Source organism: Eubalaena glacialis, chromosome X (genome assembly GCF_028564815.1).
Source record: "Eubalaena glacialis isolate mEubGla1 chromosome X, mEubGla1.1.hap2.+ XY, whole genome shotgun sequence".
Lineage (NCBI taxonomy): Eukaryota > Metazoa > Chordata > Mammalia > Artiodactyla > Balaenidae > Eubalaena > Eubalaena glacialis.
In genome coordinates, this window is record NC_083736.1 from 89545082 (window position 1) to 89572541 (window position 27460).

Here is a 27460-nt window from a genome sequence, read left to right on the forward strand (position 1 = left end):
GCATGTAAAGCTCTTAGCATAGTGCCCGGCATATAATAAATGCTCAGTAAATGGTGGCTAGTGTTTAGGTAGAATAGATCCAACTTGCTGATCTCTGCAAGCTGCCTTTTTAGCCTTTGATTCCTTCCTCAGTCTATCCTGAATATTACAGCCTACAACCCTTCTCTGAAATGCTAAAATCTGAAAGCTCTGAAAACAGAATTTTATCATTTGGCCCCGAAACCCAGCCTGGCTTGAGGCTGTATATAACCTTTACTTCTCCTGTCTTGTGGAGTATTCATGTTTCCCTGCTAACCTTGAATGCATTTGATTTAGGGTGCCAGCCCAGATCGCGCTGGGTGTGTTTTGTAATATATGGTACCCATACCATATTCCTTTCTAAAATGTGAAGCACTCTGAATTCCAAAACACATCTGGCTTCGAGGGTTTCAGATAAGAGATTGTGGACCTGTACCACCCGAAGTCATCTTTCTAAAATTCCACCTTCTCCATGTCTGTCTCTGAATCAGGAGCTCGTAAGGACCCTCGATGGTTGTCAGACATAGTCTAGACTACTCCTTGTGGTTTTCAAGACTGTCTCTAATCTGTCCCCACTGTCAACTGAAAAAAATGTACAACCTAAAAGTTGAGAATTATGTTCTATTGGGCAGATTTTCTAAGGACTTAAGCCCGGAAGACAGCCTCTCAGATCGCTCTGAGGGAGTGCTCCAAAGAGGTAAGGGAGGAGCCAGGATATATAGGAGTTTTTGCAACAAAAACGGGTAGTCGGAACATCAAAAGATTACTGTGAATTAAAGAAAACCTGATATCTCAAGGTAATGAATTTAGCGCTCCTCTAGGTATGGGAAGATACAAGAGTCTGGGCTCATTGAAATCATTCCTTTGATATGCACCTTAACAATCTAGGGCCAGTACCTGCTTTTCTCCATCCTGAATCCCGTCAGGGTGCACAGCTGGGACAGCTGCAGTGGCTGAGGGCTTGATGGCTGCAACATCCTTTGCTTACTGATATGGCAGGCGACATTTTTCATCCCCACCACCCTACATGTTCGAAATTTAATACCCTCTAACTTGAACCCTTTGTTTCCTAAGGCTGCTTCCCTAAAGTAAAATGTTAACACTGCTCCCTGTCTCACTTCCTTTTCTTCCTCTCTTTCTGGCTATTCAATTCCTACCCAGCAATTAGGGCACAATTCTTTATAGTTTCTTAATGAAGCTATATTTATTTCTTCTCTGAATTCCTATTGTACTTAATTTATTCACCAAATATTTAAGCAGGGAACTTGTTTTCTAGAAGCTAGAACATAAGTAAGTAAATAGGTAAGTGAACAGATAATTTCAGGTAGTGGTTCTGCTATGAAAATAGTAAGACAGGACATGTGATAGTGCCCAGGGAGGAGGAGCAGGAACATACCTCAGAATCTCCTCTGTGGTTAGTTTTCACTCCCTGGTTAGATTGTAAATGCCTTAAGGGCAGAATCGCGTCTTAAACTTATCTTTGCCACAAAGTGCTGGGCCTATGATGGGTTCTGAAACATTAATGTTTGGTGGAGACATCTGTCTTTTTTTTAAAACAGAAGGTAAAAATTTATTTATTAAATATAGAGCCCCACTTGGCTAACTCATTGATCTAAGAGTATCTATTATGTACAAAGTACTGTGCTGGGCAAAGCTGGCTTTCTTTTCATTTCTGTTACTTTTTATTCGTACAATTATAAAGAACTTTCACGTCCCAACAGTTTTCCCATTTGAAATGGTTTAGTACCTACAGAAGAAGTTACTACTTGAAAAACCTGGATTATTCGTGCAATTGTTTCTGATTAATTCAGGTACTAAGTGACTTCCTCTAATTCATTAGCATGAACGTTTTTTAAGACCTAAGTGGCAAACATACGTTTCTTTAAAAATTTTATTTTTATTTCTCTATTAATTTCTTTTGATTGAGATATAGTTGATTTACAGTGTTGCATTAGTTTCTGGTGTACAGCAAAGTGATTCTGTTTTTTTTTTTTCCTCTCCTTTTAATTAATTTTTATTGGAGTATAGTTGCTTTACAATGTTGTGCTGATTCAGTTATACATACATACATATATGTATTCATTTCCAGATTCTTTTCCTGCATAGATTATTATAAGATAGTGAATATAGTTCCCTCTGCTGTACAGTAGGTCCTTGTTGCTTATCTATTTTATGTTTAGTAGTTTGTATTTGTTAATCCCAAACTCCTAATTTATCTCCCCCACCCCGTACCTTTCCCCTTTGGTAACCATAAATTTGTTTTCTAAAACATATGTTTCTTGAGCGCTTCACCCCTAGTCCTTACTGAACATTCTTGTTACACAGAAGAGACTGCTGGATTTCCATATCATAGACACCCCTCTTGGCAGTTAAATATTGAAGTTCGTGGCAAGACAATTAATTTAAGCTTGAGAAGAACTTGTTGTGACAGATTTCTGAAACTTATCCAGTGAACTAACATGGTCTTTTGCTTCATGAAGAAAACTGAAGCCCTATACTGTGATGTCATATTTGATTTCTGGTAGATACACATTTTGTTCTTTATATTGAAAGAGCATCTTGAGAAGCAAATCCCAAAAGGAATTTTTTTCTTGTTGTAAAAATGGTGGAAAGAATTATGATTTGTAATAGCCAAGAGCTCAGGTGGGTTCACATTTGAGGCTTTTGATTTGACAGTGCTTCTGAGATGGTGTCCTTTTGGTTACAAATATAGAAAAGTATAGAAAAGTATTGCTCTATTAAAATGATGAAATGGACAGTTTGAGATGCTCACAGTAGCAAAGTAAGGTGGAGAATTGGAGCTTAATGCCTGTAACTTCATCTTCGCAACTACTAGGCTTTTGCCCTTTGAGGTCAGGGCCATGTCTCTTTAAATCCCAGTGCCTCGCACACTGCCAGCTGATCTATCATCTATTCGGAAGTGCTAATGCTGATGGAAGAATGTAGTGCCTAAGAGGACATGTGGGTGTCTGAAAATGCCCCTTACTGTTAGAAAGGAGATGAAAGAATATTTTAGAGTAATTTTAAATACAGGCAGTAATAGTTCAATGGTTTTGAAAGCCAATTTTTTTTTTCCTCCTGTCTTCTTAGAATCAAACCTCTATCTACGTTGATCTCAGTTCTAAAAATCAGATTATATATACCTTTGTTGGTGAAACAAACACAATGGAGAGGTAGGTACTCAGCTAAAACAATCTTCATAGTAAAGGGATTTGAATGGCTGAACAGAATGTTCAGCTTGGTTGCCGGATGGTTAAATAGCCTTGAATTGTCTTGATTGGTCTTACTGATTTGTGAAGTTCAGGGTGAATCCAGGATCTGAAAAGTTGAAAGGCAGCACTTTGAAGAATAATTACTTCCTTCTGTGACTGCTGCTGATCTGAATAAGTATTGGTCAGGGATGTCATCTAGAGATTTCAAACCCTGGATCAGTGGTTGAGATGGATGGCCTTTCTTAAAGGCCCTTCTTACTTGGAAAGTATATGGAGGTTATGATAGAGTACCACCCGAACAGTGCTCTCAGAATTTCTCTGTTGTGATTGTTCTTTCATTCATCTGATCTTTGACTAGACTACAACTTCTGTAAGGTGCATGCTTATCTTGTTTATGATTGTGTTCCTAGTGCCCAGCACTGAACAGGTGCATAGTAGATGCTCAAATATTTGTTCAATTGAATTGAACATGCTTTTCTATATTATATTGCCCTGCCCTACTTAGAGATTAAGAAACTTAAGCTGGGTAAATAATTGACCCTTCATCTTTATTGTGATGGCCAACTTACTTTCTCTAAAAGAGAAGAAAATAGTCAAAGTCAAAGAAGTGTGGCCAAGTTTTTGAGTTGGTGGTGAGACTTTTGAATTGTATGCAATTCAGTTGTCCAATTTCTGTGGTACTGGAATAATTGCAAGATGTTTATAAAACATTGTATTACCATGTAACATTAGCCATAAGAGAGTCGAATCTTTACATCTTGCTGTTTTTGTTAATTTCTGCCTGATCGAGAAAATTAAAACTTAATTTTCTTGCAATAATGGCTCCTGCATTTCAATCAGAAATTCAGCATTAGAGTTTATAAGTAAATCATCCATTTCTCTTATTCTTAAGGGGTTGAGACTCTGGAGTGAAACTTTTATAATTATACAGTACTCATAGAGTACTGTAGTAAGTTATACTTAATATAACTGATCATAAATGAAGTTTAATAAACTTTAATTGCTTGACTAATTCACAAGCGTATTGCTTTTCTAGAGTTGATTTCAATGAAAATATATGGTCACTATACTTATTGGTGTAATATGCCCTCATACTAATGACCATTATCATTAGATTTGCAATGAAAACTTACTAAAATGACTTTAATCAGTGCTTTTAATTCAGGGGTGTGACTCTAATAAACTTTTTTTTTGTCATTTTTTGTTGTTGTTTTAACTCCATAGTAGCTCTATAGTTTGTACACAGGAGTAAAATCCATAATGTCTGCTTGCAAGTGGTGTGAGAGAGAGAGGTGCATGCACCTATATAAATTACATTCAGATAAAATTTGAGACCTTGTCCCTGCAGAACATCATTATAAATGAGACTGTATCTTAATACAACCATTTAAAAATGTTTTACAGGTCAATTCACATAAAAATGACTGCGATTGAATCTTGTCAAAGAGATAGCTCTTTACAGCTCTCTGAACTTTTTTCATGTTGGTGGTGTTTTTGTTATTGTTTTCCTTTTGTAACTTTCTCTTTTTTTGACTAACGTATAAAAACAGTTGTGCGCCAGAAATAATTTATTTTCTATTGCATATAATTTAAGTGTAATTTATACAGTAATTTCAATGTGTTTTTAATGTGCAGTGGCCAAAAATGGCCCCCTCCTAAACTCAGACTCTTCAAATGTCCTTAAAGATTTTTCTTTTCAATAGACTACATTTGTCTCTCTTTTCTGAATAGTTGTAGAGTTCTAAGTAATGGTCTCAAGAAGATATTTATGACAGCAGAGTTTTCCATGAGGGAAATCTATGAGAAAAATATCCATATCAGTCAAATGTGCATGGTTTTATAGGATATCCAGTCTGTAGTTGAATGAAACTTGTAAATCTGGAAATCATAAGCAGAGTGTTTTTCTTTATGGTTCTCTATTACAAGTAATTGGGATAATTTTTTACATGAATATAATTTCCTCTTTGTCTTAAGGTGCTCTATCATTCTTAAAGATGCCTTTTAGGAAAAAATAGTCTTTAAGAAGACACTAAACAAAGCATAGTTCTCCTCCATTTTTGACCACGGATCCACATTTGATTTATTAATAACCAAACTTTAAACTCAAGGGAAGCTCTAGAAATAGAAAGGTACCTAGCCGGATTGACATTCCAGTAGAGGGAAGAGTGGGTGCACAAACAGGACATAATGAGGCATGCGGTGGGAAAAGGATTTCCATTTTTCCATAGCACACAGATCATTGAGGGAAGACGTAGAAGGTAGCCTAGGGCTGAATAATACAGGGCTTTGAATGCCATATTAAGGGTATTAGTCTTTATTCTGTAGGTCATCAGGAGCCATTGAATACAGATGGGCAAGTAATAGTCATTTATAGTTTTTTATTGAGTTCTGTGTGCCAAACACTGATCTAGGCATTAAGGGTACATCCCTGAAACAAACAGATGAAAACTTTGGTTCTCATGGAGCTCACATTTTTAGTGGGAGAAACAGACAAAAATAAATTACAGAGTATGTGAGAATGTGGTAAGTTTTATTGAAAAAAGGAAAGCAGAGCATGCTAAAGCAGGTCAGGAGAGTGTGGAGGAGGTGGGTGTTTCCATTTAAATAGGATGGACAGAGTAGGTCTCCCTGAGCAAGAACTTGAAAGGGGGAGGAGTGAGTGATGGAGGAAAGCATATGGATAACGGAAAAGAGCATTCCAGGCAGAGGGAAGAGACAGTATATGTGGCTTATTGCCTTATTGGGGAACAGTGAGGTGGTTGCTGTGACTAGAGCTGAGTGAATGAAAGGAACTGTAGTAGGAGATGAGGTCAGAGGAATATGAAGAGTATGCAGCTCCATAGGGCCTTGCAGGCTATTGTAACGATTTTGACTTTCACTGGGAGTGAAAATAGGGCGCCATTGGAAAGTTTTGAGCAGAGGAGTGACATGATCTGACTTGGGTTTTTTTTTTTTTTCTGACTAAAGTCCATGGTTTATTCAGATTTCTTTAGCTTTTTCTTTTCTTTTTTTTTTTTTTGACAGAAAAGTAGGATTTATTGGTGCACGTGAGTAAGGAGGGGACAGCCTCAAGGCTCTCATGAGTGCAGGGCCCGCCATGTGTCCAGGGGGCCACGATTAGGGATGTATTTGACCCCACAGCCATCCGGGAGGAGCCGCTTATCTGCCACCATGTTTTCAAATTCATCTGCATTAAACTTAGTAAATCGCCACTTCTTGGAGATGTGGATCTTCTGGCAGCCAGGGAACTTGAACTTGGCCCTGCACAGGGCCTCAAACACGTGCTCCTCGCTCTGCAGCTTGGTGCGGATGGACATTATGACTCGGCCAATGTGGACCCTGGCCACTGTGCCCTGGGGCTTTCCAAAGGCACCGCGTATACCTGTCTGGAGCCTGGATTGGGGACAGCATGCCAGTCATGATGTCCACTGGAAAGGGCTGTCTCCAGGGTCCCTTAGGGCAACGCATACAGGCAACAGGCTGCATACACTACCGAGGAGGCTGCTGCTTGCAGCCATTGCACACCTGGCCCCCACGGGGAAAAGAGCAGGGTTGGTTTAATTGGCTGCAAACTGACTTGGGTTTTAATACTGTCACTTCCTCAGTGTGTTCAGAATGAACTATAGCAGGGTAAAGGTGGAAAAAGGGAGATAGGTTAGGAGGTTCTTACAGAAATCTAGGGAAGAGGTGATGTGATGGTGACTTGAACCAGATCTTTGCTTGAAGAAGATGACTTTGGCAATGAGGAGAGAATGGTGGCAGAGGTAATTGTTAGGAGGCTACTGCCAGTGATTAGACTCTAAACTGGGATGGTTTGTGCGGAAATGAAGAAGAAACTGCAGAAAGATCACCATGGAACTTGACAACTGTTTTGGCTGTAGGGAATGAGGAGAGGGAGGAGACCAAGGTGACACGGAAGTCTTAAAATTGGATGGTACCATTACCATAAACATGACCCTTTTTTTGAAAGTCTGTCCTAACCCTCTGTGACAACCCTTGGTGCTCATGTAGTGTTTCCACTGGGTTATTAATTATATACCCACTTTTTCCTACTCTATTTTCCCTCCTATTACCCACCTAGAGAGCTGAGAGAACAGCTCTGATTCTTACAATTGTGGCAGTAGTAAGATGTAATTAGGAATGAAGAATTATGAAAGACCAAAGAATCTAAATTTGTATATAGTTTGTATATGAAGAATAACCAGCCGCTGGAAGAACATTAGTGTATATTGGTCAAAATGAATTTAGTAGGTGACACATAAGACGTGTTAGGGAAGGACTTTGGTTGCCGGGGGAATGCTCTTCGGGATGATGCTTGACCCCCTGGTAATGATGGCAAAAGGCAGTTACCCAAAGGAAAATGAAACTGATGGGGCTTGGGGCATATCTGTGAATTTGAGGTTACCATGAACTGTTTCAATTCAGTAGTTCAACCCTAATATCCTACAGCTTAATTATACCACCTGAAGAGGTCATATGTTGACTAAGAGTTAGTATCTAGTGACAACCAGATCTGTGGTCCGTGGGCGAGTCACTTAGCCTCTTCAAGCTTCAGTTTCACCATTTGTAAATTGAGAGGTTTTGACCAGATTATCTCAAATTTCATCCAATTTAATAGTGTCTAACTCCATACTGTGGGATTTAATATGGAAAAAAATATGTTAATTTCAAAAAAAAAAAAAAAAAAAGAGAGTGGAGGTGGGAGAAGAGGAGAAAACTCAAGTATCTTCCCATAAGACAAGGTGGAACTATTGCTGGCAATGCTTTTTTGTTGTTGTTTTTTCTGTCCCCCATGATTAAACTATCAACATATATTCAATTGAGATACAGACTTAAGGCATTCGAGACATATGTGTACCTTAACTTAGAGAATTTGACTGAAATCTTATTTTCCCCGAATTTACATATTCACTTTGAAGATTTATATGTTTCCAATCTTGAGTTTATGACCCCAAAGGATGGGAAGAAAAGAAAAGCAGGGGTTGCTTGAAGAACTGTATAATCTGTCTAATAAATAACACAGGTGGACAGGTACATATCTGGATGGTAGCAGGGTAGTTGAGGCACTTTTGAGACTTTGACATTTCTCACTCTGATTTTACATGACAGGAAATCATGAAGCTTGTCACTGTGCATAGAACAGTTTTCTGTATCCCACTGGGAAAATTAAAGAGAAAATACCAGGTAGAGATAGTCCTAGGGTGAACTGATCTCTCTTAAAAAGGCTTCAGTTCTGATATAAGTAATCCCCCTTCTTTTCTTTTTTCTAGGCAGTAAAGATTGATTGGGGTTTGTGTCAGCAGGATGTGATGAAGACATAGTACAAAGATGTAGAAGTGTAGATCCCTGAGGGAATAGATGGATTAAAAGTAGAAAAAGAACTACACATATAATAGTATATTTGTCCCAACTGATGGAGGGGAGGATGATCTTTAACAGCATTTAGTTGGTGATATTTGAAGACAGTTTTATGAGATCCTGTGACGAAATAATTCTCACTTAAAACTCTTAATGGAATTCTCCCCACCAGTGATACGACCATATTTTTCTTAGTTAAAAGGGATGTGAGCATGCATGATGTACATCATTCAGCTTCTGTTGTAGGAAATAAACATACAGGTTGTGGCAGAAGGGTTAATTTCAGTTCCTAACAGGCGATTTAAAAAAATATGGTTCTTTCCTAATCACATCTCTTAACTAGCACTACAACATATTTCAACATATTTATAATATAATAATAACTGCTTTCATGCTGATTGTATGTTATTGTAAGATCTTGAAGTATCTTCTGAATCCTGGAAGATTACTAAATTGTTAGCTGTTACTTTGCTTACTTTAATATTGCTTTATTACTCCAGTATTGTTTGTACTCTATGTGGTAGTTTTTATTAACCACTGTATTTTATTAACTAGAGTATACCATTTCCAATGATTCTCAACATTAGAAGTAGAAAACCACATGCAAAAAAAAAAGAAAGTGTTGGGGTTTTTGAGAAATGGGCATATATTAACAGAATCAGTAAGTTCAATGTTATCTAGAATATTTATAAGGTGTTCATTAAATTATCAGATGCAACTGAGTTCTAGACTGAGCTGTTTCATTATATGTCATTACTATTAAATGTGACATTTTTCCTGTTGTTCATGTTTTTAAAAGTTTTATGTATCTCAAAAATATGATTATTCATTCTAAAACTTTGAAAAATCTTGAAAGGGCTTATGACTTTTTTATATCTGTTCTCACGTTTGAGCACTGTGGTAGTGATGTCTGATCCAAATCTGACTTTGGGAACTTGGGAGTCATCTTCAAAAACGAAGAGACACCCCCTTCACCAAACCTTCATTTTTAATCCTTAATAAGTTGTTTTTTTCTTTTGTAAAGAGTGTGTTTATAGATTTAAAGTTTCTAATTCTCTTTGAAGAGTTATAGTTGATAAAATAAAAAATGAGAATCATTCAATTATTTTCTTGTTTGATCTATGAATTTCTCTTATCTGACAGGTTTTGTTTTTTTTTTTTCCTTTTTGGTTTTAATAGAACATTCAAATAAAAACTTTGGCAGATGATGTGGTAAGGTGGACTTAGTAGCATGTTATTACCTTACTTATGCATGTTGCCTTTTTATTAAAGTGGGTGGACATTAAAGCATTGATATATGTAAAGTTATAAAAAGTCTAGATGTTTACAAAGTACAGTAGATGGAAGAATAGTCAATAGAGTGGCTTTTCTTTTTTTTGACATACACATAAGCAATTGTATGTGTTCTCAAAATAATTTTGATATTACCATCCTGATATATACCTTAGCCAATTAAAAAAAATCTGTATAAATCTAACTCTGGAAAACACAAATACTTCCTTTCTCAATAGCCATGTAAATTGACTCTGAATATGTTAAACATTAATATTAACAGTAAAGGAAATTAATATAAAATGGAAAGGAAGTTAAGTTCATTATGTTAGAAATGTGGTATTACATTTAAAATCCTCAAATATTTTTGATCTGAGTCTATCATAGTAAAACTTATTAAAAGTTATGGGCTTAAAATTTAAATGTGCCCTTTTATAGCTAAACTTTTAAAATATGGTATTTTAAGTATTTTTTCTTTGTGAAATTACCTGTCTACAAATAATGTAGAATATCGTTCATGATTTAAGGAAGTGAAAGTATGTGGCTTAACTTTATTTTCTTATCAAGATATAGCTGAAAGCAAAAGCCAGTTTTCTAGATTGAAGTGAAGGGCATAGTGGAAGATCAAATATATATGTAAATAATGCTACTCAGTAAAAAAGCCAGTACTGCAAAAGTAAATATTAAGTGATATGAAGGGAAGGGAACAGAGATATGTTGATTTAATGGTCGATTGCATATTTAAATGCTTTTGTGTCCACCATATCTTTTAGTGAAATTTGACTCTTGGTTATGTACTCAGCTTATTTGGGATTGCTTAATGTTTTTTCTTGAGTTGTTTGAGTTATATTACATATCTAATCTAACTTAATTTTCCTCAAAGACATTCAAATTTAAAAGAAAATATGAAAATATAGAAGGTGATTCGAAGAAATGAATATGTGAACACTGGGCTACCAGGGACTCGTGAATTTAGCGAGTCACTTTTTCTGTGAAATGAGAGAGTCAGCCTAGATGATTTTCCAAGTTTCTTCCCAGCTCTAAAATAGTATGATTTACATAATCTCTTTGTAAGCAACCATGTACTAAGATCATTTTTGGAATCCTAAATAAGCTGCTTAAAACTGCTAATATTTCTTTCAAAGTACACCTTTTAGAAAAAAAGTGTTCTTTGAATCGAAATAAAAAGTATGTTCTTTTAATGGGGGGTCAATAGAAGTCGACATAATTGTGGTAAGAACTTCTGTGATGCTTTTTGTACTGTTGAAGTGATTTATAAGGACTTGGTAACGTGGCAGTGACGAGGCACTGTCCTGATATCTAACATATCTGCTTGTTTAACGTGAGCTGACAGTATGCATGTGCTTCCTAACAGAAACCAGAATAAAACTGAGTTGTGTTCAGTTTTATGGTCGTTACTAATTTTTGATGTCCAATGTTCTGTGGTTTAAAACAGAATGGCCTGTTTACATGCAAGTGGAGTCGTTAACTCACTTTATGTGAAATCGCAAGCTAATCATTAGAGATTGTACGTGGAATCAATGGTTACAAGTCAATATCCATAAAATAGCAAGTTCTTCATAGTAGTATTTGTAGGAATAAGATATTTCTGTTTATGTTATATTTCCAGGACAAAAAGGTAATGTTTTTAATTTTGTTGTGCTTCCTTGTTGGTCCCACTTTTTAGGGAAGAAAAAGGTGTGTGTAATAATAATAATAGTAATAGTAACAACAACAACAATAGTAATAAATAGTAGCTAAGTACACTAAACATATAACTTATTTAAATCTCACAATAACTGTTTCTTTCTTGCTTTCTCTGTCTCCCCTTCCTCCCTCCCTCCCTTCCTTCCTTCCCTCCTTCCTTCCTCCTGCATACATTAACTTGTTATCCCTATTTTAGAGATGAGGAAACAGTCATAGAGAGACCAAGTAATTTGCACAGGGTAACTGACCTAGTAAATTGCAGATTCAAATCTAGGTAGTCTGGCTCCAGAGTCCATGCTCTTAACCATTATATTCTACTACTACACTGCCAAAGTATTCATAGATACTTGTCACAATTATTTTGGCGCTTTGAAGAAGAGAAACGTTACGATAATTTCCCCCTTAGAACTGGATATTCTTTTCTTTTCTTTCTTTTTTTTTTTCTCATAGTTTGAAAGTTGCCGCCAAAGATACGTTCTCTCTCAAACCACCACACGACTTTGAGGCCGGACTTTTCTGACCTAGTTACTGTGCAGAACAGAAATGACAAGGGACTAAGTTTTACTTTTGAGGAATACTTTTCACTCCCTAGATTTCTGCGGCTGCAGAGCTACTTCAAGGTTTCAAAATAGTACAATCTCTAACTGGAGCTTGCTGCTTAAAATAACATTTTGTCAAAAGACAATAATGATATATATTATCCTAAGTGCTATTTTGATGTTTAAGTTCTTCATGTTCGTTCGTGATTCTTGATCTCTTCCTTAGGGCTTCTTTTTTTTTCTGTTTGCAGCGTGACCGAATTACAAGTTTTAGAAAATCTACTGTCAAAAAAGAAAAACCTCTTATCCAACATCCTATTGATTCTCAAGTTGCGATGAGTGAGTTTCCAGCGGCTCAGCCATTATATGATGAACGATCTTTGAATTTGTCCGAAAAGGAAGTACTGGATCTCTTTGAAAAAATGATGGTAAGTTAGACCCCCTGATTTTGTTGTAATTTTAAAATGCATGTGCCCAGAATAGCACTGGGTTTTAAGTAGGGCTGTTTGTATGGACTGTGTTTATATCACATAAAGGAGAGACCAGAAACTTGTTGATACAACAGAACTGTTTTCGAAAGCATCTGTCTTTTTGAGCTATAATATGTCTGTCTCTTCCACTATGAGTTCCTAAAAGCAGGGGCTGTCTTACTTATTTTTGTTCTCTAGTATTCAGTAGTCTGTGGCACACTGAATCAATTTTTTAACTACCTAATTTGTGTTTCTGTTTCTATAAAGCAAAACAGGCCTAAGTCCACTTTTCTGAAAACAATATAAAGTATCGTGTTAGGTATATGAAATAGAGTTGGGAGGACAGAGTGTAAAAAAACAAAACAAAACAAAACAGTAGAGGGGACAGAAGAAATTCCTCCAAGTTTGTTCTATTATCAACAGTCATACCATCTATATTTTCTAGCACACTTCTTATATTTTATAGCTTGTGATCTAGATTATTTCTTATATTAGATAATAAATATAATATTTTGATTATTCAGCAGTTTATACCAAGAGAGGGGAGAGATGAGGCATCGGGCCATCTTGGATTGGTTTGCTTGATCAGAGAAGTGGAGATCCTGATTCATGATTCATTAATTTCTAATTCTGTCCCACTTATCATGGCAGGTTTTTTTTTTGTGAATCTCTATTCATTTTGAGTTAAGGTCCACAAGAGTTTCAAAGGTCTCCTTACCCATACCAAAAGAAGAGGTTAAGAATACTGGAAATCTAGACCCTTCTACTCTGCCCATTATGGAACATCTTGTTACCGCCCCGCCCCCAACCCCACTAGTCATTGAAAGTTGTTGAATGAATACAAATTCCCTTTATCTTTAAACTTTTCCTTTAATGTTCCCTCTGTCTAGCCAGAGCTGGCATCCAGTTTTTCCCTTGTCACAAGTCCTAACATTCCCACTCTCTTCAGCCCTTTCTCCTAGTACTATGGTATACCCTCTTTCCTGCTGCTCCTTCTATGTCAAATTCTTTGAACCATCTTTCAACAACCCTTTCTCTTGTAAAGTCTATTATCTGCTGACCAGCCATGATGATGATAGCATCTGGCTATCCTTTTGACCCTTCCCTTGCTATTCGTTTTGGTGATTTCAGCTATTACATTGATAACCTTGGCATCGCATTGTTGCCCTTAGTTCCTTGGTTTCCTGAACTCTGACCTTTGCATCCATGTATTTAGCTAATTATAGGCATGACTACACCTTGGACTGTGTCACTCTTTGGAATGATTCCACCTTTGAGATCTTTAGCTCTGAAACTCTTCTCGGAAGCTAAACAACCTATATTACCTTTTCCAGGCCCTTAATTTTACAGGGCATGTTTGTGTAGTGGTTAAGAGCTTGGACTTTGGGGTCATTCAGCCTTGAGGCTGAGTTCTGGCTCTGCCATTAATCACATTACCCTGTGAAGGTGATACCTCCTCTCTACACTTTATTTTCCATAACTGTAACAAAGGTATAAGAGGGTCTACTTCATATGGTTATTTTTAGGATTAAAGGAGATGATATTCCTAGAATAGTGTCTGGCATAAAACTTTCTGTAAAAATAATTTTATAAATGTTTGTTGCATTTCCTTCCTTTAGCAAATAAAGCTCTGTTCTTTCTGCAGTTGCCCCTCAATTTGCAACTCAGTTGTCTTATCTTAATCACCCCAAACCAACAACGACAGAAACAAACATTCTTTGACATTAATCAAACTTTTAAATCTTTTTTTAAACTCTTCTTCTCTTTACTCAAACTTCACTCAAATGATACTTACTCCTTTAATCAGCTGACCAATCGGTTACTAATTTTTGCAGTAGTGAAATAGTTCTTTCAGTTTATCAGTGGCATTGCCACCCTCCGGTTCACTTTAGCTCAACACTTACGGGCCTTCTTCCACGCCATTCATTTTCTCAGTCACTTCGAATTGCTTTCCAAATCCCATTGGTTCTGCTTTTGCAATGACTTTTACGTCTGTTTCCTCAGTTGTCCTCCAGATGCTCTTGCCCTACTTTAGGCAGTATCCCTCTCTGGCTTTTTCTCGTGGGCTATGAAAGTAGCCTCCTATCTGGTCTTCCTCCTGTCCTCCAGGTTTTGCCTGTTCTAATCCAGTGGTGCTCTATTCATGATTCTGAAACAGATTCCTTTTCCAAAGCCCCAAGTAGGCCCTTCTGTTTTCACACAGTCATCTTATATGTCCCTACTCCATTCCCTCCACTGTGCTTCTCGATGACTATTTCACACCTTTACTTTGCTGCTCAATCCTCAGAACTCTTACGCATCTTTATGCTCTGCTGATGAGCTTACTGCATAATTTACTGAGTAAACTGATCAGAAGGGAACTTCCACAGACTCTCCCCACCACGTCTACCTAAGTTTGAGTATCTGCAGTCTTGCTACCTGTCACCACCGTAGATGAAGTTTTCATCTTCCGGTCCTTCCATTTGTGTACAAGGTTCCATTCCTTTAGACCTACTTACTCAAGGACATTGCTCCAATCATTTTCTCCTCTCTCTTCTGCCCTTCCCAGCAGCATACAAATGTGCTATCTCACTTTACAACTTTTTCATGACCTTATCTCCCTTGCCTGCTACCGCTGTATTTTTACTCTCCTTTGAAGGAAGACACCTCCTAATAATTTTGTTTATATTCACTTCTTCTGATTTCTCTCTTCTTACTTTCCGTCTTAAACTCACTCTAGCCAGGCTTCCATCCCACCATTCCATCAAAATGGCTCTTATCAGTGTCACCAGAGATCTTTATGCTGCTGAGTCCCATGTTCAGTTTTCAGTTCTCATCTTAACTGACCTATCAGCAGCAGGTGATGCATTTGGTCATAAATCGCCCCCTGCTCCCCCTTTATTTGGTTTTCCTCCTGTCTCTTTGGCTGCTGCTTTTTAGTCTTCTTTGCTGATTCCTTTTTATGTCCTCAACCTTTAAATGTTGGAGAGGCCCAGGGATCAGTCCTTGGACATGTTCTCTTCTCTATCTACACTATCTTCTTTTGTGATTGCAACCAGTACTATGGCTTTACATTCCATTGGTATGCTCACAATTCTCAAATTTATCTACAGCTTAGTCCTTGTGTCTGAACTCCAGACTCTCATAATCAAACTTCATAATCGACATCTCTCTCTGATTGGTCAGTAGACTTCTCAAAAGTAACATATCCAAAACCAAACTGTTGATATTCCCCTCCAAACCTGCTCCTCCCAATGTTTCCCCCTTCTCAGTTGATGGTATATACATCTGTCCAGTTACTCAGGCCTAAAACTTTGGAATTGTCTTTGTCTGCTCTCTCTTTCTCCCATTCCACATTCAATTGACTAGGAAACCCATGCACTCTTTCTTCAAAGTACGGTACTTACAAGAGCTGACCATTTCTTATCGCCTTCACTGGTCCCATACTGGTTGAAGCCTCACCTAGGCTGCTACAATAGTGGTAGAACTATTAGGACTAACACAGTTCCTCATTGGTCTCCCTGCTTCCACCATGACCCTCTGCAGTATATTCTCAACACAGAAACATTACCCTTTTAAAACCTGAACAATGTCATGTCACTTGGGTTCTCAAATCTCTACTATGGCTTCTTATTTCCCTCAGGGTACAAAAGCCAGTATCCTTATAAGAGCCTGTAAGGCCCTGTATGATCTGATCCCCACTTTACCTCTTCGATATCTTCTTCTACTACCCTCTTCATTTGCTTCAGTGACACACACATGCCTTTTACATGATGATAGCTGTAAGCAAAAATGATTCCTGGCACTTATAAAGTTTTTCAATTTGTGTACAGCATTTACTATGTTTTCAAACCTTTTACAATGTTTCCGTTTTGTGGTTTGAATTTTAAATCTTATGTTTCATCAACAGATTACCCCTTTCCTCTTTAAATGTGTTGTGTTTTTAAAAAGATTTGCTTGTGGATTCATAAATGTGACTTAAAGAAAGGTACAACTTGGTGCCACATTTTCCCTAATGAGAATTTTTCCTTCCATGGGAATGTTGGAAAAGGAAATCAGACAATTATGATTTGCTTAAAAGGAACAACAAAAGATCAATAAAAAACTTTTTATGGGTTGTATCTCTTCTTTGAGAGAAGTCTACTTGTACATTGAACATTTTGCATTTTCTTTATTATCTTTAGTTTGTCTGTAATCAGGTTAAGTGAACAAGTTATTTTACGAATTTTCACAGCTTTCACTTACTGTGCACCCTTGGGCCCAGCATGTAACTGAACAGTTTACATGTATTATTTCAGCTGATCTTTGTGACAGTGCTGCAAAGTAGGCAACATACTTATACTCCATTTTTCAGATAAGGAAATTAAAGCTGAGAGAGAGGCTAAAGAAATTGGTTCTGTAACTTGCCTTAGCTAATAAGGGGCTGAGCTCGAACTTAAATTTAGGTAAATAAAAATCTAAAAAATTGGCATTTTGGTAATCTCTATCTTTAATAATATTCCATTTAAGCTAAATGTAAAATTAATACACTTTCTTTGCACGCATACTGAGTGGAAGTAGAAGGCAACTCAGAGGTACATTGCCTCGCAGGTAAAGCGAGATGGATGGATTGTTTCCTATTGATGACAGAAGGTTGTCTTTTTCCAAGTTATTGCTTTTTACAGAGCATCGATTGAAAAGAAAGAGGCCCACAATTTAGTTTTGGAAAACTGTTCCAATGCCATCTTCAAAGTTGATTGGGAGAAGACACTTAAGTCGTCAGAAGTAGATTTCCAGATATGAAATTTCCCTTTTTTATTTCAATCTTTGTAGGCATCCTTCCATGTACAAATAATGTAATAGATGTACTTGTCCTACTTGATGGCTATTATGACAACTTGTCTCTCTTGACTCTCATCCTTCATTGTGCTATTCCTGTTTTCAGACTTTTTACACTTTAGAGTACTACAAATGTTTAGACCATTGGGCCTAAGCACCTTGTATGTGTTTTAGGATAGCATACCTTGAGGAGTGAAACATTTAAAATAATTACATAAAATAGCACAACATTATAGACAGTAACAGAGTATGAGATGCTTGACAAGAAATATATTACGTTAAAATTGCTAATATAGTTTATTATTTGGAATTTCTGGGGAATGATATATATTGGTGAAACTTTTGGTGGGAGGCTTAAGTAATGAAAGGCAATATTCAAATAAATCCTCTATTACTCTGATAATTGAAACTCTTGTTATGTCCGAGGATCATATTTGTCAACAGAAGTTCTCTCTGTACAGGTTTGTAGATGTAGATAATAGGGGAATGTTGGGCTCAGTCTGAAATTACTACAGATTTTTAAAAAAGTATTAATTCTTTTATTTGATTACTGTAACTTGTATTTAACTACTAATAGCTCATTTTAAACATCACTTGACACATTATAGCCAAGTAAAATCCTGGAACGAGTCCAGTTAACTGAAAGATCTGAATGGTTAGGTTTTACTTTACTAGTGAGGTAGTAGATTACTAACGTTCCATTGACACTGACATCTGTTCTACGCATTGATATGCCACTTTTCATATTGTGGCTGCTCAAGGAAACAAGTATAGACAGATCTTCTGAGTAAGGGTATCCATGGCTATTGCTGACAGATGTAAAGCTCCAAATTTGAAACTTTTAGATGATTGCTTTTTTCATGGAGCGCACGCTATTTATTATCAGCGTGTCTTCAGTAGTTTGTAAAACTGGATTTCGTACTTGGAGTGTGGTCATTGCCTATTAATTGAAAATTAGAAAGTGGTTCTTTTATTAAAACTTTCAGGAGTGGAAAAAAAAACCCTCACTCGTTTTTATATGATTTTTATAATTACCTGCATGGGGTAAACTATACTTGGCTCTTTAAGATTCCTGTTCCCCTTTTCTGCCCAGTCGTGTTTTCAAATCTTCCACAAGTGGGTAACGGTAGTAGGACCAAGACAACAATACTGCTTCCACATTTTGGGGAGGATAACTTTAAAAGATGACTGAACTATCGTAATATTACATATCACCTTTAACCCCAAATTCAAATTTGAATGAGGTTCATATTTATCATCTTTTTCATGTTAATCGGAGACATTTTGTATTGTCTCTAATTAGGACTGGTGAAATATCTTCTCCTTTACACTTTAAATATAAGGAAATTAATAATGCTGTAATTGAATAACTATTCAACATGTTAAGGTATCATAGCCTTTGAGCTTACTGAGAATAACTGAACTGGTCATTGTACATTGAGAATACTGCTTAAGGACTATTAAATGTTTAATAGTGATAGCTCATTTTTGAATAATGCAATTAGAGCAAGGAGAGAAATGTGTCTGGACACTGTCCATTTCCTTTTGAATATTATTTCCCTTTTGTATGCAACTGTTCTAAAACTGGTTTTTTTTTTTTTTTTTTTGCTTAGGGGATAGGGGATTTCCATTTTAAGCTTAAAAAAATAAACATACAGAGATGTCTTGGAAGTTCAAGTTGGAATTTAATTTCTTTTACCTAGTACAGGATCTATTGAGTGGAAGTCCAGCTGGCGTTGGTCACATTAGAGTCCTACAGATATGTCAGTAAGGACTGTGTTTTAATATAGGTAATTAAATAGTTTAATTGTATACAAAAGATGAGGCTAGTGATAATTAATGATTTATGATTAATTTCTAGGCACACTTCATTTCAACTTCCGTTATTAAAGGCAATGTTTAATATATGATTCCACATGCAAATGTGATGTTTTATACTTTTTTTCTGTTCAGCAATTTACATTAATATATTTCGCATTTTGGGCATAATGTAATGATTGTACAGTCATATGCAGTAAATATTAAATTATCTGCCCCATATTCCATCTGGTAGAACTCATAAATAATCCCAAAGCTTTTCATTTTGTTCTCACACTTTTGCCTTTCATCAGTTTTGAGAGCCTGTTTGACTTTGGACCCCAGGTGCTGTCCTTGTTTTCCCCTGACTGCTGTCTTGGGTTTCTTTCTCACCCAACATCAGTCTTTTAGGAGTTGGTTAGCTTGGATGAGAACCTTTTAGTGCTCTCAGCATAAGTAATTTTAATTAAAGGTTAAGTTACTGTAAAATAAGTTGTTGGTAACATAGGTCTTAAAATCTATAATAAGGCATGGAAATAATTTTCAGGAATGGCTAGATCCTTAGAAATTATCTAGATAGCCTACTTTCCATTTTTTACATTTATATTTCCAATATCCTTACTCTGTATCATTGGACTGAGAGAACACCAGCATCATTTCTAGTCATTTTATTTTCTTACACACACTCCCAAGTAAAGCATATAAAGGAGGAGCAAAACTTACCCTGTAAACAGGTCTCAAAGTTAACTAAATCTGGGTCACTTTTAAATTTCCTTCCCAAATATAATTCTCACCAAAAGTTCACAAATGAGGGAGTAGTAGGATAGAAGTCCCAGGAAGAGGAATTAAGGGAACTAGGTTTGGAAATTTACTCTGATTGTAGCTGATAAACTTCACAATTCACTGATTCTGTTCTTGATTTGTACATAGACATGTTTCCTAAGGTATTTTTTCTGTTTGAAAAGTTCCACTAGTGTTTTTTGCCATGAAGGCATTTTCACGACTGTGTATTGATATGTGCAGTGTGCCAGGTCGTGTGCTACATGCTGCAGGTACACAGATAAATCCAGTTCCTCCCTTGCCCCCAGAGAGCTCAGAATTTAGTCAGGGAGGCAAGCAAGTAAACACAGGATTTCCATGGTAGTAGGACAGCTGTGAATAGGCTACTGTGAGTACTTAAGCCAGCACAGGGGCTCAGGGAGGAAACAGAGAAGATCTGAATATACTACGAAACCCAGTGTCACTTCTGAATTTTCAGTCTTTATATTTTGACATTAAAGTGTTCGCAAAGTTTGAATGACTTAGTTCATCAAAGTCCAATGCCTTCTATATGCCAGGTGCTGTTCTAAGTTCTGAGGAGAGAGAGAGAGAGAGAGCAGAGAGCAACTCAAGGAAAATCCCTGCTGTCAAGGATAGAGGTGATATAGCAGAACGTAAGGTGTAATTGTTGGAAAACAAAAAAGAAAAAGCAAAGACATATTTCTGTGTCATGGAGAAGTTTATTTGACAACTCTCTACTGAATGCCAGATACTTTGTTAGGTGCAGGGGAGCATAAAGATGACAAAGACACTATCCCTGCCTCTAGGTTTTTATTTTGTATGACTCCCAAGGTAAGAATAGCTTTTATATTTTTAAATGGTTGCAGAAAATCAAAAGAAGACTGTTTCAGGGCACATGAAAATCTGAAATTCAGTGTTCATAAATGCAATTTTGTTGAATGCAGCCACAGCCATTTGTTTACATATTGTTGATGGCTCCTTTTACACTGTAACTGCAGAGTTGGGTAGTTGTGACAAAGACCCTGTGACCCGTAAAGCCTAAAACATTTACTGTCTGGCCCTTTACAGTAAAAGTGTCAACCTCTGGACTAGTGTAGTAGTCTCTAAACTTTCTGATTTCCTATCCCGTTAGAAAAAAAATATATATATTTGAGCAAGTAACCCCAATATATTTTATTTATAAAATATATACATATATGTATGTACTATGTATAAAATAGAGACATAGAAAAGAATGAGAAAAACATGCAATGAACAAGATTTTAAAATGATTTAAAATGAGTTTATTTTATTTATTAATGGTGCAAAAGCCTTTGCTGTCGCGATTAATAACTTTTTAGTGAGAGCAATGTCAATGTGTCATTATTTTTTATGTCTTGTTTTAAAAAAGAGACTAATTAGAAGGTTTAGTTCCGAGTCCATTTTATTTTGATATTTGGTTTAATGTCTGTTATAGTTGAAACATAAATCTGACAACGATGCATAGGTCCAAGTGGAACGAGAACATCATTAGCAACACTTATTAAATCATAGTATTAACTTTGCTCAGTCCAATCCATGAATCAAGGAAAAGTTTCCTGCTGAACCACGGCTAGTAAATTTCCATCTCCCTTGATGACGGTCAGTTGTTCTTGGAACTAATCTGAAGTGTTGCATTTTTATATTTGTGAATAAATTGGTTCAAAATGGGCTTTAGAAAACGGGCTTCACTAGATGTCATCAGGGACATGGGCTCTTTGCATTTTTCCTTCCACATACTTAATGTGTAGACCCCCGCCCCCATGTTTGTCTACTCATGTCCGCTGCAGACATTATACCTAATACCCAGAAGAAGAAAGAAGAGGTGAGTCATGCAAGGGTGAAGGAGACCCACCTGGCAGTTGGGTCTGCCAGTGTGTGGCTTTTTCAATGAAGTTCATTTGAAAAGCAGTTACTTTCTCATCAGTTGTTAACTCTTAAGGGATTACTTGTCCTTTTGTGAATGAAAAATGCCCAAGTCATGTGAAATTTCAGAAGTTTTAAAATACTTTGTCATGAGATAGCTGGAGATCTCTCTGTAAGATACATGTTTTCATGCTCACTTCCTGTCTCATTTTAAAATATTGTAAATATTCTACAGTATTTGAAATATCTTGCTTTTATAAAAAACAACAAAAAACACCTACATTCTTGACTCTGCATACCACTGTGTGTATTTTGATTTCAACTTCTTTCTTGCAATGGTTTGAATTTTATATGTGGGCTAACCTTCCTTACTCAGGAATGCTTCCCACTTACAGTTTTTTCATAAAACATCCTTTTATTAAATAAATCATTTATTTTGGCAATATGTTTTCTCTGTTAGATTGTTCCATTAGCAACTCAAAGAAAAGTAGTTTTTATATTTCATTATTGGAACAATCTAGCAAATAATATAAGCTGAGTTGTTTAAAAGAAAAAACAGCTGTATTTTCATTCAGCTGTATGATAAACCTCCCGCACTGAGTAATTTTTCTAATACTTGTTTTAGCAAATTTTCAGCAATGATTTCTATGTGTCTTCTGACAGTATTTGCTGACAAAGGAATGTGTTTTAGTTTATTGCCATGTTGTTTTGCATGTATTATTTCAGCTGCTTCTACCAAGTGTTCCCCCAGTGTCATGGGACCTTTTGTCTTTTGCTATTAAAGAAAGAAAACATTCAAAAGAGTCTTCTAAACGTGTGTCATTAAGTTTACAAAATTTCACTAAGTACTGGATTGCGTATCACATGATTCTAATTATTGCTGAGAAAATCGAAAAAGCTTTCCTCATGGTCTACATGTTTGGATTTTAAATGGTCTGCAAGTTTGAGGTAGCCTTATACTATCATTAACTAATATTTTTAAGGTGCAATATGCACATAAAATGAGAGTCATCAGTGATAATTGATATACATGCATATTTCAGATAGTTACCTTACTAATTTTTAATCTTGTGGGACCAGCTTCTTATCAGCCTTATATTTTTATTACTTTTATCATATGATATGACTGATGAAAGGCTCAGACTTATGAGTAGGAGATATAACAGTCTAGTATTTTCTTGTTCCCCTGTACTTGCATTATTGGTATTATCTTATTATCCTCAATCTGTTGTCTTTGCAAGAATCTTTTAAAGCTACTTTTCTATTTTGTTGTTGTTGTTTTGAGGGTTGACTTAGTTAAAACTAGGTAAAATAGCCTGTAAGTCCACTTAACCAGGTACTTGTAAACTGCAGTATGTTGCAGTACACTGACAGTGAAAAAATATGCATTGTGAATACCCCACTCTTCCCTTGAGATACCTCATGTACCATTTGGACCTGTGGATCCAGTGAGGGCTTCAGTGTTATTCTCATGTTAAATATTGAAGCTTATTTTCTTGTATTTTGAGTAAACATCAATATATCACAAACCACAGTGGATCCTTTATGTAATCTTCGGACTCTGGACACTGGTTCCATGTTGAGCTCAGGATTAAGGATTATGGGAGAGTGAAAATAATATTTGGGTTTCCTAATAGCTAAATAGATGTTCTGAATTTACCTTCTTGATGGTGAAGAGGTATATGTAGGTGTTCATAGTTGTAGTTTCCTCCAATAGGCCCTGAAAGTAGAAATAGCTGAAGACTTTTTGTGCAGTACTCAGTAACATTCACTTAATTTCATGCTTGCTTGCCCCGGCTTTTGGCTCCATACCATTTGTAGAGATAATGTATTTGGACAATTTTTTTTCCCCTTTAACTTTGTTTTCCATATAAACTTCTATATGTTATGCCGCTACAGTCTATATAGGTAAACTTAACTGGATCATTTGAAGACATGAGGTAGTTAATTAATACCAGGTACAATTGGCCATTTATTTACTTATGTAGAAAATTCCTGATGCTTTTATTGGAATTTTAAAAAGAAATGTTCTGTCCTTTCTAGTTCTAGTAGAGGAATTATCTATAGAGCATATCTTTATATGAACGTTTCTTTAGAAAAGAATAAAGAAATAAATGTAAAAATCCATTAATTTATAATGTTAAAATAATCAAAGATAACTATAATTGCTGTTCATGCTAGGGTATATTTTTAGGTACTAGGGTATCATTAGTTTATTCTCTTCAGGGGTACAGGTCCCCTCGAGATAGAAGTTAAAGAATACTTGAATAATTACTATTGAGAAGCAGAAGGAAGAGGGCAAGCATTTGATGGTGAAGTCAAGTTCAGATTTAAAAACAGTGAGTGGAAAATCCAGCCTTAAACTGGGATCAATGCATGTTGCAGAAACAGAAACAGTTACTTTATAGAAAATATATAGACATTTTTAGCAACTTTATAGAAAGAAGGAGCAAGTATTACTTCTTACAGAGGAGGAAAAGATGTAAAAACAAACGGTTGACATTTACCTTTCATAAAATAAGTGAGGAAAACAGTGGAAGGGTTAGGAAAATAGAAAATGATGTTAGGACACGAGAAAGTTTAAAAAATTGTACTGTCACCTGTTTAAAGATTTACTGGGGGGTGAGAGGGAGAAAGAGAGAGAGAATGAGAATGAATGAATGAAAGAGAGTACAAATGAATGAATAGGCAGCTGGTTCAACTTTTAACCTTCTCATTTGACTCTAGTCTTATACGGCTCCTCAGTTATAACTTTAAGAATACAATGTGTATTTGCTGAAGAAGTGAAGGAGTTTGTCTATAATGGGAAAATTGCCTCATGGCATAAGTGGTAGGAGAAAAAATGGTTTAGTGTTTACAGATATGGCTTGATACAAATATAATACAAATATAAGTAGTCAGTTATTTACTTCAGCATTTTTTAAATTACAAAATATCACATTCTTCTCATGTACTGTGGAAGTACTAACTAAATGTTAAATACACTAAAAGCTTGCTTTTGTGTTTTGAGTACTATAAGAACTCAGTGTGTTTAACACTACTGTATATAAAATAGATGATTAACAAGGACCTACTGTATAGCACAGGAAACTCTACTCAATATCTTATAATAACCTATAATGGAAAAGAATCTAAAAAAGAATATTTATGTGTGTGTATATATATATATAACTGAATCACTTTACTGTACACCTGAAACTTAACATTGTAAATCAACTATATTTCAATTAAAAAAAAAACAACTCAGTGTGTTTAGAGGTAGTTTCATACTCAATTACATTTTTTAGAATTAATATTGAATTATGAGTATTGCTCTATTTAGTTTTATGATTGTATTATAAAGCTGGAGTTAATGATTTGGAAGTATTAGCTGCCTAATTAGTAGTATGCTGCTTCTTTCTGTAAAAATAAGATGAGTCGTTATGGTCTCCTCTGTTCATGTGAATGGTACCTAGTCCCAATCAACCTATGCAGCAGATTTATAGGTATAAAAAATGTTTGTGGCTGTAAAGCAAATTAAAATATTTAGAGAAAAGCTCCTAAATATCACATTGGTTCAACAGATATTTATTAAATGCCTGGTGCATTCCAGGCATGCATACTCTTTGCTTGGAAATACAAAGAGAAAAAGAACCCAGTTTCTGCCCTCAGTTAGCTTATGTTGATACAATATAGGAAATTAATATGGAAGAATAGAATGAAGATAGTCATTTCTAAATGAGGTGCTTTGGGGGAAATCTGAAGAATTAGCAGAAGTACGTGAGTTAGCCCGCTATGGATTTGGGTGTGGTGGGGTGCGGTGAGGTGGGATAAGATGGGGGTTAATAGATGAAGAGGGTGCTGAAGTTGACAGCATTCTAGGCAGAGAGAACAGCATCATGAACAAAGTAATGGAAGTGTGTAACAGCATAGTGTATGTAGAAAAACTGCAAACAAGCTTGCATCATTCAAACCTAAGGGGTAAGATGAAAAGTGGTAAAAAAAGAAAAAAAGGGTACAAATGAACTTATTTACAAAACATAAGTGGAGTCATGGATGTGGAAGACAGGCTTATGGTTACCAGGGAATATGGATGGGGGAGGGATAAATTGGGAGATTGGGATTGACACATACACACTACTATATATAAAATAGATAACTAATAAGAACCTGCTGTATAGCACTGGGAACTCTACTCAGTACTCTAATGGCCTATATGGGAAAAGAATCTAAAAAAAAAAAGTGCATATATGTATATGTGTAACTGATTCACTTTGCTGTAAACCTGAGGCTAATACAATATTGTAAATCAACTATACTCCAACAAAAATAAAACAAAAAAAAAGGGTCTAGGCCATTTACAGGAAAAAAAAAAAAAGAAATGAGACCAGGGAAGTGATAATAATACTAATAGCTAGCATTCTTTGATGGCTAGTTAATATACACGAGGCTTGGGTTCATGATCACAATTAATCTTGACATTCCTCTGAGGTCTGTATTCTCCATATTCCCCTTAATGTCCTGCCTGCCTCCATGATTCTAGTCTGATAGCATGATCTTAGCAATGTATGCCATTAAAAATTGGATTAGAGGTACATGGTAACAGAGAAATGTCACTGGAAGGAGAGCAAACTGTCTACCTAGAGACTGCCAAAGGTGACATTACCACACTCTTAAGCCTGGCTGTGACGTGTACAAATACAATCTTGTCACCGTTCCAGAGTCGATTCTACTTGGGGATGCAGATTCATGCTAACTACATTTGCAGGAGACTATAATTTAACCAGAATGTTATGAGATGGTAGGGACATAGTCCAGCATACATGAGCAGTATTTAGGGGCTTTTGATGGAAACAAACACCATATGAGTCAGCAGAATGATGTACTTGCCAATAAAGCCATAAAATCTGAAGCTGAATTAATAGAGGTATAGTATTTCAAGATGAAGGACGTGGAAGTCCTTTCCTTCCTTGGATTTATCAAACCACAGAGTATTTGAGAGAGACGCTGAGCCATGTCACACGAAGATAGGTTGAAACTGGTAGGTATACTTTAGCCTGAAGGAGAGAATGTTGCCTTCATGTAACATTTACATGTTCCTTTAGTTTATTCCCCTGTCCAATCTGACTATCATCTCTCTTAGTTCGGACTCTTATCACTAGTTACTTGAATTACTTCAATAGCCCAAATTATTAAACATAAGAGAATTCATTCTGGCTACTTTAAATAGAATATATATATATATATATCTACACACACACACACACACACATATACACACACATATATATATATATATATTAAGAGGTACGAATCAGGAGGGTTGCAAAACAGGCTCCAGGTAACATTATTATAGGAATAACTTCCAGAACCACACAACTGAAATATCTGATGAAGGAACTGTTGCCACCCCAGAACCATTTTGTCAAACTGTTGTGATGAAAAAGACATGTCTGCTGCCATCAATTCCATAACCACGTCATCTCTGTTGCCACCCGTACCAGCGAAACAGCTGGCTTACTCGTGGCTTGCTCCCTTACATAGTTCTGAATCTACATCTCCTATGCATGAATTTCATGGGTGGAAACTAAGCCACCTTACCTGTACTCTAGTTATAAGGGAGACCGACAAATGTGGTTTTTATGGA

General features: G+C 36.2%; 1 protein-coding gene, 1 non-coding gene and 1 pseudogene across 5 annotated transcripts in view; 1 reads left to right on the top strand and 2 right to left on the bottom strand.

Annotated features, from left to right (window-relative positions):
- DIAPH2 (diaphanous related formin 2) overlaps nucleotides 1–27460 on the top strand; it is an 878028-nt gene that overhangs the window by 47941 nt on the left and 802627 nt on the right. For 3 of the 4 annotated variants that reach the window (XM_061179189.1, XM_061179191.1, XM_061179193.1), the window contains exons 2-3: nucleotides 9768–9800; nucleotides 12358–12534. In XM_061179189.1, coding sequence (XP_061035172.1) covers nucleotides 9768–9800; nucleotides 12358–12534 — 210 coding nt within the window. The remainder of the gene's footprint in view (nucleotides 1–9767; nucleotides 9801–12357; nucleotides 12535–27460) is intronic. The other variant, XM_061179192.1, reaches the window with a different exon arrangement.
- Nucleotides 6266–6716, bottom strand: LOC133082599 (large ribosomal subunit protein uL16-like; annotated as a pseudogene).
- LOC133082790 (small nucleolar RNA SNORA70) lies at nucleotides 6667–6801 on the bottom strand. Its single transcript, XR_009699011.1, has one exon. It is a non-coding gene; the product is annotated as a small nucleolar RNA SNORA70 (small nucleolar RNA).